A 17,801-nucleotide genomic window follows, 5' to 3' on the forward strand; every position below is an offset into this window, starting at 1 on the left:
ATGACGACACATTAATAGGATAGAGTATGGCTAGCCTATTTAGATGTCGTTGTTTCCGTTGGTTGATTCATGTTGCAACCTTGTCGGATCCATGATTGTAATTTCTCTTTTCATACTTTTATTCTCGTACTTGATACTTCGTGATCTTTAATATAGGGCCATGTGCATCAATTGATGCAGAGGCTAGGGCTATTGCTCCTTTATTAAAAAAAAACATCACAACAATCATTAATCTTGACTTTGCAATGTAAGACCAGTAATCTCTATATATAATCTGGACGGAAACTGCTTGCTTCTAGCTCAATCCCCTGGACGAGTCCACACGTGCTTGATAGAAGCTACCAAAAGTATGATCCAAAAAAAAATTCAATTTGAGCGCACTGAGGAAACCTCTAGGAAAGGAGGCTTTTTCCACAAGCTCCGACCAAACAAATCACAGATCGCAGTGCATGTGGAAAAATCCGACCGGCCAGTGTGAATTGCCTAGCACAGTTAGATAGAGGGAAGCTTAATTACGCCTCTCTGTCTTGATTTAGTTGCTAGCTAGCTCCTGGTCATGAGTCATGAGTAGTAGCATGAAGCGTCTCTCCTTGCTCCTGTTCTTCGTCGTCCTTAACCATCTTTCAGAGCTTGCTACTGGGCAAGATGAATTCGTCTACTCCGGCTTCACTGGGGCAGACCTCACCCTCGACGGCGTGGCTACAATCACACCCAATGGCCTACTTGAGCTGACCAATGGAAGCTTCCGTCTCAGAGGCCATGCTTTTCACCCGACTCCAATCCGGTTTGGCAATGGATCCTCCTTTGCCGTCTCTTATCTGTTTGCTATCTACTGTGCCAATTCCAATCTCTGCGGCCACGGCATGTCCTTTCTCGTTGCTGCTAGCAACAACTTCTCGGACACAATGCCGACCCAGTACTTGGGCCTCATCAACGACCGCAACAACGGCTATGCAACCAACCGCTTCTTCGCTGTGGAGCTCGACACTAACTGGAACGATGAGTTCAGGGACATCGACAACAACCATGTTGGAATCGACATCAACGGTCTCGATTCTGTCAACTCCAGCAGCGCGGGCTACTACCACGATGACGGTAACTTCCAAAACTTGACACTCGCGAGCTATCAAGTGATGCAGGTGTGGGTGGAATATGATGGAGATAGCAAAAAGATCGATGTGAGCTTGGCTCCCATACACATGGCGAAACCAATCACACCACTACTCTCCACCACCTATAACCTCGCAACGGTGCTCACAGAAGACATGATTTATGTCGGGTTCTCAGCCTCCACAGGCTCATTCATCTCACGGCAGTATGTGCTTGGTTGGAGTTTCGGCATCAACAGGCCTGCTCCAGCAATTGACATCACCAAGCTGCCCAAGCTACCTCGTGAAGGCTCCAAGCCTAGATCCAAGGTACAGAAAATCCTACTGCCAATACTTACTGCAGCATTTGTTCTTGTTCTGGGCACTACTATCATTCTTCTTGTTCGAAGGCGACTAAGGTATGCTGAACTAAGAGAAGATTGGGAAACTGAATTTGGGCCACATAGATTCTCATACAAGGACTTGTTTCATGCAACCCGAGGATTTAAGAGCAAGAATCTACTAGGTGTTGGAGGATTTGGAAAGGTATACAAGGGAGTGGTTCCAAAGTCTAGAGTGGAGATTGCTGTGAAAAGGATCTCCCATGACTCGAAGCAAGGAATGAAAGAATTTGTCGCTGAGGTTGCAAGTATCGGCCACCTCCAACACCGTAATCTTGTACAATTGCATGGCTATTGCCGTCGCAAAACGGAGCTTCTTTTGGTGTATGAATATATGTCGAATGGAAGTCTTGACAAGTACTTGTATGATCAAGACGAGAAGCCTACTTTAACTTGGGCCCAAAGATACAAAATCATTAAAGGAATTGCATCCGGCTTGCTTTATCTTCACGAGGAATGGGAGAAAGTTGTACTGCATCGAGACATCAAGCCAAGCAATGTGCTCCTTGATGATGAACTAAATGGGCGACTTGGTGATTTTGGCTTAGCAAGGTTATATGACCACGATACAGGCCCTCAAACTACACATGTGGTTGGCACCATTGGATACCTAGCTCCTGAGCTAGCACGCACCAACAAAGCAACCCCTCTTAGTGATGTATTTTCGTTTGGCATGTTTGTTCTTGAAGTCACTTGTGGGCGAAAGCCCATCGACCCAACATCACAACTCATGTTGTCTCAATGGGTGCTTCACAATTGGCAGCAAGGATTTCTCACAGATGCAGTGGATACCAAGCTCCAAGGTGACTACAATGTTGATGAGGCATGCCTAGCTCTCAAGTTAGGATTGCTCAGCTCACACCCATTAGTCAATTTAAGGCCCAGCATGAGGCAGGTTATGCAGTATCTCAACGGTGACATGGCACCCCCAGATCTGAATCCGACACATATGAGCTTCAACATTATATCCTTGATGCAGAACAAAGTTTCGATCTACAGTGACAATGAACTAGCATCACAATAGTGTAAATTGTGCCTTTTTATTTTATTTAGATGCATACTTGTACCAAACTCTACCATCATTCTGTGCAATGTACTTATATATTATATATGTATGGCAAGTCCTATGGATTAAAGTTATTCTTTGTTAGTATCAAAAGGGGAAACTCTCATTTGCAACTACTAGTTGCACTCGCACCCCATTTTTTGTTGCGACACTTTCAAGTTTTCAAAAAATGTAAACTAAAATTCTAGACATACATTGTGTTGTCTCTTGTGCATCTGTGAAGTATCATCCAAAAATATGTCAAAATGTATGGAACCTCCCGGAGGCTCTCGCTCCGTGGACCCGCGTGGGTGCCCATCAATGTTGCGATGTGAAATAATTCCACGCACACAGTGAATGGGAGCTCACCGACTACGACGACATTGGCAGCCCCCCAAGAACAAGAACGCCAAGGCGCAACGCCGTTGGTGGGGCACGCCGGACATGACACTGGAGGCCATCCTCGACCACATGCTCCGTTCCTAACCACCGATTGACCGCCGCTGGACGCCGCACGAGATGATGGTGTCCGGCATGACATGAAACTCCTTCTCGTCTTCCTCCGCATCCAGGAGCTCGTCCTCCACCTTGATTGCAGCTTTGGCGGCTTCCTCGCTCCGCCGCCGCCCCACCGTCAAGAAGGAGGAGCTCGACGAGCTGCTACCGCCGAGGGAGCGGACGGGTGGTGCCAGCCGCAACCATGAGCCGCAGGCTGCCCGCTAGTCTTCGCCTCCGGGCAGTCGCATGCGCCTCATCAAGCAAGAGCTGGAGGAGTGGGTTCCTCCGCTGGACGACACCGCCACCCAGATCGCTCTCCGGTCAAACGACAACCAGAGAAGTTCCCGAGGCAGCACATGGCGATGTGTGCCTCCTTCGAGGACGTGCCGCCGGCGTCCCTCAATTTCGTGCTCGCCTAGTCTAGGCATGAATCGGGGGAGGAGGAGGAGCATCGTCGGAGGGTGGAGCAGGTGTGCCTGCTCAACCTCGTCGTCAACATCGACGACGCCGATGACTTCGTCGAGGTGCAACGTCCGAGGCAGGGTGACCCAGGCAAGGGCGTCACTGGCGACCATCACCGACGATGAAGACTACACAGTCTTCTACCGCGGCCACGGCTGGTAGAGCTGCCGCCACCATTATATGTTATTTTTTAATTCTATAATTTTTTCTTGCCTATACACGAACTACCTTCGCCTAGTTTCGCCCGAAGGCAAAACCGGTCAAATGGGTGGGTGGGGGTGGGGGGGAGTTGAGATGCTCTTATGCCTTCCATTGTAAGACATTTTAGATATTTGAACATAGAGTAGATACAAACGTAAACACGTTTACATACATGCATTTTTCAAAAATAAAAAACTTACAATATAGTGAACAAATGGAGCACTATACTGTACTTGCTAGAGATAACACAAGAATATTTTATTTATATGTAAGAAATGAGTTTTTTAAAGCAAAATGGACTATCTAGATATAATAATAAAAATGGATATGCAAATAGGACTATCTAGATATTATCTGAACTATTCAACACCTATCTAACTACTGATGAATTATCCAGCTCCGTTTAAAAATACGATAAATATCCAACATGAAGCATCCGGATCCTATTCCAATTAATTTGGTCAGTGGGATGGTCAGAAAATAACCATTCCACATACACCCTACATATCTTGGTAGTTGTTCGATTCGGTTCCTGGATGGGCAAAGGTGAGAAAAGTTTCTATACTGACAGTCCTATATTTCCCACGACGCGTCATGTGTTGCCCATGGGCAGGACTTCTCTAGGTTCACATGGCCTTCATAAAGCGAGAACGGTTGGTGGAGGCAAGGCCAGATGGCATATCATATTGTAACCGAATCACATTACAGTAATTCAATTGGTTACTTTTGTGAAACTTCCTGACAATGACCAATGTGGAAAGCTACATACACACTGACTTTTCAAGCCATGTTTGCATAGAGATGGAAAGCTACATATACAGACGACTGACTAATGAAGTAGCAGCCAATATGGAAAAATAAGTACGACCGACTTAACTTGTGCACTGAACTTAAATCCTTCCCACCTGGTTGTAATTTATTTGCAGGGAACGAAATTCTTAGAGCATCTCCACTCGTCTCCCCATAGAGCCCCCCACGGCCACTTTTTTTCATCCGGACGGCGAAAAACGGCCCAGTCAGGCCCCCGGTTCCTCGTTTTGGTCCGGATTTGAGCCTATTTTCGTCCGGACTCCCCATGCCATCCTCGGTTTCCCGGGGGTCTCCCGGGGACTCCGGATGAAGCTAAACCAACCGCCCACGCCCACGTGTCTCCTCTTTCGTCCGGATTCCCCGAGCCATCCTCTTTTTCCCCGAGAAACGCCGCTTGGGGAGCACACGACTGGGAAACTACTCCTCCCCACGCCAAATCTTCCTCCAATCCGGATGAAAATTTCGCCGGATTTGGGCGTGGGGAGCGCCAACGAGTGGGGATGCTCTTAGCCACGCGTGGTGCCAATTTGCAAGCTTAGAGCATCTCCAGCCGCGTCCCCCAAACCGCACCGGATTGAGCGTTTGGGGGACGTGTTTCGTTCGTGCCGCCTTTGGGGGACGTCGCTCCCCAGTCGCGTCCCCCAAACAAAAATTCGGAAATTTTAAACTTAATGAGATTCGACTAAGATTCGTCCAAACTTACAAGATTCGAACGAAATTTGACTAAATTTAAACTAAACCTAATCTAGAACCACTTGCGGCGGCCGGAGGCGTCGTAGTACTGCTGGAAGTTGTACATGTCGTCGGTGACGACCTCCTGCTTGACGCGCTCGCCGACGGGCTCGTCGACGGGCTCGTCCTTCACCGCGCCGCTTGGTCCTGCCTCATCGTCGTCGGTGAGGTCCACCAGCGGCTTGCCGGAGTCGCGGATGGACAAAGCGATCGCCGCGTCGAGGTTGCCCCTCCAGGCGTCCTTGTCGTCCATGGACACCAAGAACGCCGCCCGCAGACCTGGGCAGTCCTCGGGGTCGTCGCTGCTGGCGATGAGCCGCTGCTGCCGCTCATACTCCGCCAGCAGCGCCGCCTGCGCCGCCTGCGACGCTTCCTCCGGCTCTTCCTTCACCTCCGGCTTCGGGATGAGGAGGGCGCCGCCGCACCTCCCTTGCTGCCGCCGGCTGCCGCTGCCGCCACGCCTCGTGTTGACGGGCGTCGCCGGCTCCTCCTTCACCTCCCGTTTGGGAACGGTGTATGGCGCCGACCGGTAAGACGAGGACGGCGTCGATCGCGCCGGTCCTGAGGAAGAAGAGTGCGAGGAGGACGAGTACGTCGTCCTCCTCGGCTGCCATTGAGGAGACGGCGGCGGCGACGACGGCATCTCCAGCCTTGGAGCGCCATTGCGGATGCCGCGGATGACGTTCTCGAGGTGCGCCCGAACGCCCCGAAACGGGCGCGGCCGTCCTTGTTCCAGCTATTGGGGCCGCCGACGAGCCCGTCGGTGCTGTGCATCTCGACGTCGTACTTCGCCTGGAAGTACGTCGTCCACCAGGCGTCGTTGTTGTCGACCGCCCACGTCGGATCCAACCGCTCCTGGGCGATGAGTTGAGCCCGACGGGCCTTGACGGCGTCCCACCATTGGTCCGTGCGCGGCTTCGGCGGCGGCGGAACGCCAATGCCGTTCACGGCCATCTTCCAGCCGCCGCTGCTTGGCAGCCGCATGTCCGGCGGGACTGGATACCGGCGCGCGATAGCGCCCACGCCTCCGCCACGGTGAGGCTGCCGCGGCCGAAGCCGTTCGCCGCGGCGATCTTGCGGGAGGACGAGGTCGACATTTTTTTGGAGAGACGAGGAGAAGATCTGGGAGGGGGGAGGCGGCGGCGATTGTGATGAGCGGCGAGAACTGCAAGGCGTCTTAAAACAGCGGCGGCAGCGGGTGGTTGCACGCAATAACTCCGGCGCGGACGGCCACGCGGCCATGCACGACGAGACGCGTCCCTGCGTCGCCTGGGAAAACAGGGACGCCATTAACGTCGCTTGACCAAAGGTAGGCGACGGGGTTTTAGCCTTCTGTGCCGCTGACGCGTTGGCCCCGCCACTCCCCGCCTCGCTTTTCGTTGTGTCCGGCGTGCCCGGTGCGTCCCCTGTGGGACGGGGACGGGCTCGGGGCGCCGGACACCGAATGGGGGCGCGCCGGACAAAAAAGGGCTTTGGGGGACGCGGCTGGAACGCATTTTCTGTCCGGCGCGCCCCAAATCCCTTTGGGGGACGCGACTGGAGATGCTCTTAGAGTCCTATTCTAAGTGGAAGCGGCAACATCGGTTGGGTTGTTATGACTTTGTCGGAATAATTAGGGTTTTCATCATAAAAATTCCAATCCATTGCAGGTCATCTAACACTGTACACATTGGCTCCGTTCGTGGTCTATTTTTCGGCAACCATAATACCAACAACTGCTTACGGTGATGTGTGTGCCCTTGAAACAGACGATCATAGTATCATGCATATTGGTCCAACAAAAATATTGATGTGATAGCTAAATAAGAAGAAGGGAGGAGATTTAAGTATCATAGGTGGATATTGTATCATAGCGCATGTCATGAGTTAATGCCAAACAAATCTTGTGCGTAAATTTGCATTGAGATTCTAAAAGCAATAAATATAGCATGACTATGATACCACCTCATGATACTAACCGCTATAAAGATATTACCATACACAAGTATCATATGCATGATACTACTACATGATAGTTACCACTATGACCAGCCTAAGACTAGTCGCAATGGGAAGTATGATACAATAGTATCATGTACATGATACTAGTTTGTGATACTACCTCCACAATGCATAGTATCATAAAATGGTATCATACTTATGTCATATTTAATATTTTGTAGAATCTCAATGCAAATATGTGTACATGATGTATTTGTCATGAAGTTTCTAGGTTTATGTGCCATGATACCGTACCATATTATGATACTACTATCATCTCTCACCTGATGTGACACATCAGATTTTTGCCAACATGGCATGTATGATACTACTTATGATACTCACATTGGAGCTAGTCTAAGCACGCAGGTTCCCCTAATTCTAGGTAGTCTCTACTAGCCTAGCAAGAGAAATATCTGTACAAAGAGACGCCCAACATCATATATAGCATTAATCAATCTCGAATAAGATCAGTTACCTCACTCAGTGTGATCTTGAATTCTCTGTATAGTTTCAATCGATCCCAGTTCTGCTTCATAAAAGGTACATAAGTAGGAACCTCCTGTCATAAGAAAAAAAAAACACCCCTAGATATATGATATATCTCTGTGGTTGTTGAATTCTGTCCCTGGCATGGGCAAAGGTGAGAAAAGTTTATACATGAACCATAAACTGTAGTTGTTCATAAAGCGAGAACGGTTGCCGAAAAATATGTCCAGGCGGCATATCATATTGTAACCAAATCATACAAATGTACTAGTTAGGTACTCTTGGGAAACTGCCTGACAATGACCAATGCGGAAAGCTACATAGACAACTGACTATATCGGCGATGGAAAGCTACATAGACGACTTGACTTATGAGGCCGTGTGTAGTAGGTGTGCGTTATATCAAAAAGTAAGGACGACTGACTTGTGCACTGAAGTCATGCGTGCCTAAGAATTGCCTTCCGTGCAAATAAATTACAACCGCATGGGAAGGATTTATTCACAACTTTGCCTAAGTAGGAAAGTTGTAGGTAGGTAGTCTCTACTAGCCTCAACTAGAGAAATATGATCTCCATAGCAACTTGATTTAAATAGCTTTACAATCTGCTCTTGCAGTGGCCCATAAACTGCTTCACCCTTCTCACATCACATGAAGCTCTTCTTTCTTTGTTTCCTCCTCAGCTTTGGCCTTGTCGCATCTTTCACTGCAACAAGTGATGACCAACTATTGTACCTTGGCTTCACAGCCGGTACTAATCTCACCGTCGATGATGCTGCTACAGTCAAGGCGAACGGACTCCTTGAGCTAACCAATGGCTCACTTGGTTGCAAAGGTCATGCTTTCTACCCAATTCCCTTTCACTTCCGCAAATCACATAATGATACCGTGCAATCTTTCTCAGTTTCCTTCGTCTTTGCCATCCGCTCTAGCTACCCCATCATGAGCCGACAGGGCTTGGCCTTCATCATCACCCCAAGCATGAACTTCTCAGATTCATTGGCCAATCAATACTTGGGATTCATGAACTCCAAAAACAACGGCAACTTTAGCAATCACATATTTGCCATCGAGCTAGACACTGTCCTAAACATCGAGTTTCAAGACATCAACACCAACCATGTAGGTATCGACATCAATGGCCTCCACTCTATAAAGTCCTACCCTGCAGGGTACTATGAGGATTGGAATGGTAGCTTCCAAAACATGACTCTTGCTAGTGGTGATGCGATGCAAGTGTGGGTGGACTATAATGCTGAAGCCAAGAAAATCAATGTGACCATGGCTCCCCTTCAAATGGAAAAACCTACCAGGCCACTCATCTCAGCAGATTATGACCTCTCAATTGTGTTGAAAGAGCCATCCTACATCGGGTTCTCATCTTCAGGTGGAGAGGTCGATTCACGACATTATGTGCTTGGTTGGAGTTTTGGGATGAACAAACCAGCTCCACAGATCAATATTGCAAAGCTGCCGAGGCTACCTCATCCAAAGCATCAGCCAAAGCTCCTGAAAATCATCCTACCAATAGTCAGTGCAACATTCATATTTGTTGTGGGTTCAATGGTCATTTTACATGTGAGGAGAAAATCGAGGTATAGTGAGCTAAAAGAAGATTGGGAGGTCGAGTTCGGGCCACATCGGTTGTCATACAAGGAGTTGTTCCATGCCACGGAAGGGTTTAAAAACAAACATCTACTTGGTGCAGGAGGGTTTGGGAAAGTATATAAAGGAATACTTCCATCAACTAAATTAGAAGTTGCCGTGAAGAGAGTGTCCCATGAGTCGAGACAAGGTTTGAAGGAGTTTGTTGCTGAGGTTGTCAGTATTGGCCGCATCCGACATCGTAACCTTGTTCAGCTACTTGGCTATTGTAGGAGAAAAGGTGAACTTCTTTTGGTGTATGACTACATGCCAAATGGTAGCCTTGATAAGTATTTGTATTGTGATGAACAAACACTTGCACTAAACTGGGCTCAGAGGTTTCGGATAATAAAGGATATTGCATCAGGTTTGCTCTACCTCCATGAAAGATGGGAGAAAGTGGTCATCCACCGTGACATCAAAGCAAGCAATGTTCTCCTTGATAGTGAAATGAATGGGAGACTAGGTGACTTTGGCCTTGCAAGACTTCATGATCATGGAGCGAATCTACAAACCACACATGTGGTTGGTACCATTGGATACCTAGCCCCAGAATTAGTATGCACGGGTAAGGCAACTCCTCTCACGGATGTGTTTGCCTTTGGCATGTTCCTTCTTGAGGTTGCCTGTGGGAAAAGGCCAGTTAACAGCAATCCACAAGGAAATCAACCATTATTAGTTGATTGGGTTCTTGAGCATTGGAATAAGGGATCACTGAGTGAGGTAGTAGATACAAGGCTACAGAGTGACTATAATGTTGATGAGGCATGCCTGGTGCTAAAGCTGGGACTGTTATGCGCACACCCATTTGCCAATGTAAGACCCAACATGCAGAGTATCATACGGTACCTTGATGGTGATTCACAACTCCCGGAGTTGACAGATACAGACATGAGCTTCAGCCTGCTCTCTATAATGCAGGGTGAAGGGTTTGACCCATACGCATTGTCATATCTTTCATCAAAGATGAGCATTGGCACAATATCCGACATTTCAGGAGGAAGATGATATCACTGTTGGTTGATATTATCTTATTTGTGAGCTTGCATGCCAACATTATATTTAGTACCAAGTCATGTAATGCTGGGGCAAGGTTAGACTTCCCAAGGGCTTTTCTTACGGATTATAGTGAGAGCAGTGTATAATTGCTTTTTGAGTGGTGCCTACAGGTTACAGCTCATTAATTTAACATGTAAACGAAGAAGCTACCTTTGTAATTGTGGGTTGATTTACTACACGGTGCTTCACGGCTCACAAATCTATTTTTTTCTTTTTTATCATTCATGTACATGCTGCCTTGAGTTCTCATAGAGATTAACATGGAATAAATCAAACAGTGTCGACATAGGAACATCGGATGTTTCTGAATTACTTAACTGAGCACACACTCAGTGGTCGCGAGGAAGTTTCCTCACGACTATGTGTCTCTCATCTCATTAATTTTGATTAGTTGAAGGAAGATTCCTAGTAACAAACTAGAAAAACTTTTCACATGGATAAGCATAGGTTAGGAGTCATAAGAGAGCCTTTGCACCTGCCCATGCTTGGCATGTCATTGGGTAGAATTAGGCAAGTCCAATTACCAAGTGACAATGAAGTAGTATCGGAAACATCAACAACTCCAAGCACTGGCCGACCTAAAGTCCCTCCTGCCCAGCCATCAGCTGCCCAGGCTTGCTGACCACACTAAAAGTCATGTGATACTATGTGGTACTACCTCCGTTCAAAATTTAAGACGTTTTGGTGGGCTATAATAATTACACGAAAAATAAATGTCAGGCTTCAAAAATATTTTGGGTGCGCCATTGACTCCAAGAAAGCTCTCGCATATTCAACTCTTCCCAATTTATCAACATTACGCACCGAAACAGCAAGTCGTCAAATCAGTACGCAACATTGCGGATTTAGGGTTAAATCAAGAAATCAGTAGGCACAACAATATAACATGAACAAGCACTCGTGCAGGGCAGCAGGCAGTCGCAGGCTTACCGGCTCCGTTTGGCTGCTCCAGACCTCCGGTGCTGGGCTGTTGGTGTGCTTCAGCGCTGCTCACAGCTGCAAGCACCTATGCTGGCGCGGCCGCGGGGTCGAGCGGCGACGGGCGACCGGCCGGCGAGGGGAGGCTGGAGTTGGAGGAGGCGAGGCCACGAGGAGCCGGCGCAGTGCGGGCGGCGCCGGCGGGCGCTGGTCGCTGGAGCGTGGAGGCGGATGGATTTGAAGCGCAGTTCGGCCCTCACTGCCTGCCTGGGTCGCTCGTCCAAGACTAGCAGTTGCAGATAGCATCGATGATTATTGGGCCAAGTTCTGGAATCTCTGTGGTGGGCCACGGCCCAACCAGCGCACCCTCCGTGTCCGCCCATGCTTGCTAGTACATCTAAAATTCCATTCCCCCTAAAATCTGAAATTCCATTCCCCCATCTACTGCCAGGTTAGCAAGGAGGACGGGCCTAAGACCATCTTCAACGATGCGACCTAAAATGGCAGCCTAAATAGTACAATGTCTAGTTCTATTCATTTGTCTTGCACCTTAGACATAATTTGGACCGTCGTTTCATGCCATCGCCGCGGCACTCATGATTCCACCATGCAGCTCCCCCCCAAGTCAACGGTTTGGATGCTTCTTACCCACAATATGGCCTTAACGTCGTTGTTGTTTCCCTTCGTGTGTGGATTGACCTACCCCGACACGCGATAACCACAACGCCATGCTTGGCAGGCATGTGCTACCGCTGCCAAACTGACAGAGGGAGTAGTAGGACGACCTCTCCACCTTCGCCCTTCATGTTCCCCTCGCCTAATACCGCGACTAAGTTGCAACCCTGCGCTAGATGGTTACGGTCACCCGCCAGGCATGGGAGGGCAGCATCTCTCCTGCCATGGGCGCCAAGACATCAGATGAACATAGGCCAGCTAGTATCACGAGGAGTAGTGTCCCTGCGCGAGATGGTTGCAGCCACAGACCAGGCACGGGAGGGCGGTGTCTCTCCTTATCACAAGGGTGTTGGCTGCCATCAAGCACAGCCAAAAAGATGCAAAGGATCTAGCCAATGGTTGCGACCACAAGGAAGAAACGACCCATAGGGACCCCATCATGTCGAGCCAGTCGTCTCGTCTCTTTACCGAGGAGCTGCCCCATCGCCGTCCCGGCGGCTACATCGTGACGTCATCCACGATTGTCAGATGTGGGCTGAAGGAAATTTGTTATTAGGGACTTCCCAAAATCCCGAGAGAAACACTATTTCCTTTATTATTAGTTAATTTTTTTAGGCGGGACTCTGTATGTTTTAAGATGCGCAAGGAAGGGTAACAGTGGTGTAGCTATGAAGGAGTCAGGGGCCACCGCCCTCCCTCCCTCCCCCCCCCCCCCCCCGCCCATGGACATTTCATGAAGGATCCACAGAAATTTGGCCCAAAACGTTGAAATTTTGTCCTATAAGCCCATTTGCCCGAAACTTCCCAAGCTCCGCCACTAAAGGGTAAACCTCTTATTTAGGGAAAGACTCCTAAAACCCTGGGAGAAACACTACTCTTGATTATTAAGTAGAAGATTTGCATTGGTTTTATGTGATCTATTGACTATTGGTAATCCTAAATAAAATGAAAAATTAAAGTTTTGCACGTTCACCATTGATTATGCGGAGGTGCTTATCCTACAGTGTACTGCAAGTAAATTTAAGAATTCAGTGGTGCTAACTGCAATGCCCATGAATGGGTTGAATATATATGAGCTTTTTGCTTGGTCTTCTGATGTTTCCGCTAACTCTAATGCGCATGAAGCAGACATGCAGCTTGGCAATAACATAAGTTTTCTAGTTGGTGATGTTTCAGCTGCTGATCGTGCCTTCCACACTACTAGAAAAAAAGCCAAGCAGTGGCGCATCAAAAATAGTTATCGGTGGTGCACCAAGCATTAACTACTTCCACACTACAAGCTCATATAGTTACAAGTGGACAAGAATGAAAAGTGCAGTCAGAGAATTCGTCCGCTCTTGACATGTCTGTCAACAGGCGAAGCATGAATGTATATTGCCACCCGAACTCTTGCACCCGCTACCTATTCCATCTGGACCCTCGGAAATGGCTACAATGGACTTCATCGATCGATGGCTTGCCCCAGTCCAAGCAGTTTAATTGCACCTTGGTGATTGTTGACAAACTCTCAAAGTACACACATTTTATTCCCTAGTCACACCCATACACTGCTTCTAAAGTTGAAAATTTATTCATCGATTCTATTTATCGCCTTCACGGTATATGCCTCAGTCCTTGGTCTCAGACAATGATCCTGTTTTTACTAGCAAGTTCTGGCAGTGTGTGTTCCAAGCCACTGGAACACAACTGCAATTGAGCACTGCGAATCACTCCGAAACTGACGGGCATTTTGGTGTGACATCGTCTGATGCTATTGCTCCTGGTGACATTCAGAATTGATTGGATGAGCGACAATTAGTGTTCTCTCCTGTCAAGCAACATTTTATTGCGTATGAAACAACGCACGAAGCATCAAGCTGATAAGAATAGGTCGGAGAGGACCTTCGCAGTTGGCGATGTTGTGTTTTAGAAACTTCAGCCTTATATCCAATCATCTATAGTTGGTCGTGCCAATCACAAATTATCAATCAAGTTTTTTGGACCATTTTCCATGCTGGCACGAATTGGAGAGGTTGCTTACAAGCTGCAGTTACCAATAGCGAGCTCGACGAGCTCAACGAGCTAGCTATGTGGGATCGACTCGCAATCCAGCTCCACGAGTCGGCGCTCACGTAGGAGAGGCCAGCGACTTCTCCGGCCACGCCGAAGCGTTCTAACGACGGCCCGTCGGCTGCTGCTCCGGCCTGGGATCCATGGCCACCTTCACCACAACCTCCTGCGCAGGCGATGGTCTGGCCGCAGTTGCCGCAGCCTGCATGCCCTTCCTCCTCCACCGCCGGCGTACCATCTTCCATCACCGACGTCGGAGTTCATTGACTTCGTCATCGACGACGAGCAGTAGCCATTAGCTAGGTTTTAGCACGCCTTTATGGCCTTTTAAAAATCTTTTTATGTTTTTTTATTAATATAAATTATGATTTTTATAAATGGGAAAAAAGTATGCGCTGGAGCCACCCCCGACGCAAACGGACGAGCGATCGATTTCGATCATTTGGGCCGACGCAAACGGACGCGCCCGAAATGCGTCGCCCCGGTGGAGATGCCCTAATAGCCACGGCGTTGTCCACGACCTGACCTAGGTAGGCAACCAAGCAGGACGAGATCATCTGCTTCCAGTTGGAAAAAATCAGGTTTTCACCCGCCGAAGAGTCTTTGTAAGGTGTCATTTTCCCCCCTCCCCCTCTCTCAAGGCGCTACAGTACCCTTGAGGGTCGACCACCGCAGACCGGGCCGCCGCCGACCGCTCCGCCTGATTAGCTGGCCGGAGTGCGTCTTGGTAGGGCGTCGGAGTAGTTTAGGGTAGGTTTGTGTTGTTTTCTTGGCGTTATGCCAGAGATTGGGCTGATGCCCTGTAGTGGAGGTGGAGCCATGGATCTCCGCCGGATCCATGGCCTATGTGTGTTGCTGCTGCTGATCTGCCTCCTCTGGGTGGAGGAGACCAGGAGAGGAGGGCGATCCACCTTCTTCAATAACGTAGCGGCGGAGCATCTCGATAGCCTGTGTAGGATCCAAGATCTTCATCCTCTTCTGGCCGGTCATGGTGGCGAGGGGAAGAGTGGAGGAGTCTTGATGACGCTTTCTCTTCATTTCCTAGCCGGCCTAGCTGGCGAGGGGGAGATAGGAGGAGCTGCATCTCTCTGTGCGCCGACAGCTAGATCCAGGTCAGTGGATGGCTTCAACCGATGGGGATTTTTGCTTCTTCCCTCTTCTCTGCCTCACCATGGTGCTGAGATGGAAGATGGAGAAGCGGAAGACCCTCCGGGTTGGTGCTATCTGATGCCTGCGGGGTGCTACTTCGATGAGCTTCAACAAGCAGCCGGCGTTCTTGCCGCTTCTATCCATGGCCGCAAGGGCGACGCCTCTTCAACCTCCGATGTGGAGGCCCTGAACCAACTCCGTCGCGGGTGCTCTAAGTCGCCTCTCTACGGAGTGATTCGTTCCCCGCAGATAGGTGATGGACCGCGGAAGCGAGCTCTCGCCGGAAAAGGGCTCCGGAGCAGCTGGCTCTGGTTTCTCGGCGGCGACGAGTGGCAGAGACACCTATGTACTGGATTGTGTTGATCTCGTTTCTTCTAGGGTGTTTTCTGTAAAGTGTAGGTCCCTTGCGGCGAGATATCTTGTCCGTGATTTAAGCATCTACTGGTAGCGCCCGCTTGCGATCTTGCCTCCTCGTGGATAAATACCGGCCCGGAGCGACCGGCGATTTGCTTTGCACGACGCCAAGAGAATCCAGCGCGCGGTCTGTGCCTATCTCCTGTGATTGGCAACGAATTAGGATGGCCCGGACAAAACAAGGCCCGGTGCGGATCTCGCGGATCTCGTGGAGACCTAAGCGGCGCACGGTCCTCGTCGCATCCCTCCTTCTCCAAAACCCTACTGCAGCGATCGAGGCTGTGCGGCCAGGAGGAGTAACGACGCGGGCGCGTAGCCGCCGCATCGCCGCTGCCGCCGCCGCACTCCCAGAGGAGATCCTTGTGTGGGAGATCCTTGCCCGCCTTCTGGCCAAGGACGTCCTCCGCTGCCGCACGATTTGCCGTTCCTGGCGCCGCATCACCTCCACCCCTGGCTTCCTCCTCGCTCACCACCGGCGCCAGCCGTCGGTACCCCTCGTCACGCTCTATGGGGCAGACAGGAACGGGGGCGGCTCGCAAATCTTCAAGCACGGCCGTCCCATCCTCGGTTTTGATGACTATGAAGACTTCGAGCTGCTGCTTGCCTCCTGCGATGGGCTCTTACTGATCTCCCTCTCTCGCGGCCGATTCAGCATCTGTAACCCTACCACGCGGCAATGTGCTCCACTCCGGGGCCTCACCGCCACCGTAGGACGCATCAACATCGCTGCACTGTACCTGCACCACCCGACCGGCGAGTATCGCGTCCTCTACTGGAAGGAAAGAATTGGGAACCACCACAAAGCTGCCTACTACATCCTTACGGTGCGGCGGGGGCAATTGCCGAGGTGCATTGGAGCTCCTTCACATATCCCTGACATAGAGAAGGTTATGCTGCCCTGGGACGGAATGACTCCTACTAATTTGGACCCACCCGTCGTTTTACACGACTGTCTTCACTGGGATCCCGGCTGCGACGCTGGCATACTTGTTTTCGACACGGTAGTTGAATCTTTCAGGACCATGCATCGCCCGCTGGATACTCCTACCAGATTATTCACTCGTTTGTGCGATATGGAAGGTTCCATTCGCTTTAGCTGCAATGCTGATGGTTGGACACTCGCCAAAATCTGGGTGCTTGAGGACTACGAGAGAGAGGTTTGGTCATTCAAGTACCATGTTAAGCTCCCAGAGACATTCGGTTACATGGCTGCACTTAGGCAACATTTGGTTTTGTCCCACAAGGGAGATGTGCTAGTCTACTGCCCAGTTACATGTTCCACTTTGACAATACTGGAAAATTGCTAGGACAGTTCCAATGCGACTCGTGGGCTTTGAGTATTGTTGGACACCGGTTCAAAGAAAGTCTCGTCAAGCATGACATGTCGTTGAGGCGAGGTTGTGCCCATGTTTTCCAAAGGGTCTAAAGGTACCTCGACATACTAGTGATCCTGGCATATACATATTTCTCATCTTACCTTAGTGATTCGATGGAGTTGCTTTTTTTCCTCACAAATAAAACATGTTCAGCACAATCTGTATTTTACCTTTAACAAATACACCTTTTAGATGGTGGTCACATGGGAAGTATCCACTAATACCTATTATCGCAGAGTTGGTGCCAAGTGCTAACATGTCAACACTACATATATTCGGTAATTTTTGGTGGCCCCATAGAAACTTAGAAAATGTATAACACCTCAACAGATGAAATTAGTCATCTCTCCAGTTATCAAGTAGTCAATCTGATTCTTTTAATATACATTGAAAAAATTTCAATATATTTCATGTGTCGTAAATGGAGAGCAGGATAGAAACCGCGTGCTTTACATGATAAAAAAAAATATCCCCGCATCAAGAATTTCAGGTCTTGCTATAGTTGATTTTTCTATGCACTTCTTGGTTTGTGTTCAAAAACAAATGTAAGCTAACTGAACTGTTGTTTGTATGTTCTTTTATAAGGTAGACCTTTTCTTTTCTTCTCAGAACAGGGTTGCTCCTTTATTGCAGAGAACAATGTTAAATCACCAGTTTCTATGTTGTGTGACTAGCTCTATATTCGGGTTACAGTTTATCGGAGATACAATGTTGACATTTAAAACTTATTAGTTCGATCACTGTTGCGCTCCGACTCTGTCAGGCCATAGGCAACTGTATTTTGATGCATCATGCGTTTCAGCTATTTTATTG

The 17,801-nt window shown here is 49.1% G+C and overlaps 3 protein-coding genes across 3 annotated transcripts; all 3 read left to right on the forward strand.

Annotated features, from left to right (window-relative positions):
• Nucleotides 1-456: 456 nt before the first annotated feature.
• LOC127341672 (L-type lectin-domain containing receptor kinase SIT2) lies at nucleotides 457-2,600 on the forward strand. The gene has a single exon (XM_051367551.2). It carries the CDS (start codon nucleotides 564-566, stop codon nucleotides 2,511-2,513), a length of 1,950 nt encoding a protein of 649 aa, XP_051223511.1. The 5' UTR covers nucleotides 457-563; the 3' UTR covers nucleotides 2,514-2,600.
• Nucleotides 2,601-8,230: 5,630 nt separating this feature from the next.
• LOC127341671 (L-type lectin-domain containing receptor kinase SIT2) lies at nucleotides 8,231-10,625 on the forward strand. Its single transcript, XM_051367550.1, has one exon. It carries the CDS (start codon nucleotides 8,356-8,358, stop codon nucleotides 10,354-10,356), a length of 2,001 nt encoding a protein of 666 aa, XP_051223510.1. The 5' UTR covers nucleotides 8,231-8,355; the 3' UTR covers nucleotides 10,357-10,625.
• A 5,151-nt stretch (nucleotides 10,626-15,776) lies between these two features.
• LOC127339396 (F-box protein At5g18160-like) lies at nucleotides 15,777-16,919 on the forward strand. Its single transcript, XM_051365257.1, has one exon. The coding sequence runs from the start codon at nucleotides 15,777-15,779 to the stop codon at nucleotides 16,917-16,919; it is 1,143 nt and encodes a 380-aa protein (XP_051221217.1).
• Nucleotides 16,920-17,801: the final 882 nt, after the last annotated feature.

The sequence above is a fragment of the Lolium perenne genome, chromosome 3, assembly GCF_019359855.2.
Source record: "Lolium perenne isolate Kyuss_39 chromosome 3, Kyuss_2.0, whole genome shotgun sequence".
Classification (NCBI taxonomy): domain Eukaryota; kingdom Viridiplantae; phylum Streptophyta; class Magnoliopsida; order Poales; family Poaceae; genus Lolium; species Lolium perenne.

Excerpts from the sequence above, each read along its gene's own strand:
- LOC127341672 (XM_051367551.2), top strand. The coding sequence starts at position 564 with ATGAGTAGTAGCATGAAGCGTCTCTCCTTGCTCCTGTTCTTCGTCGTC.
- LOC127341671 (XM_051367550.1), top strand. The coding sequence starts at position 8,356 with ATGAAGCTCTTCTTTCTTTGTTTCCTCCTCAGCTTTGGCCTTGTCGCA.
- LOC127339396 (XM_051365257.1), top strand. The coding sequence starts at position 15,777 with ATGGCCCGGACAAAACAAGGCCCGGTGCGGATCTCGCGGATCTCGTGG.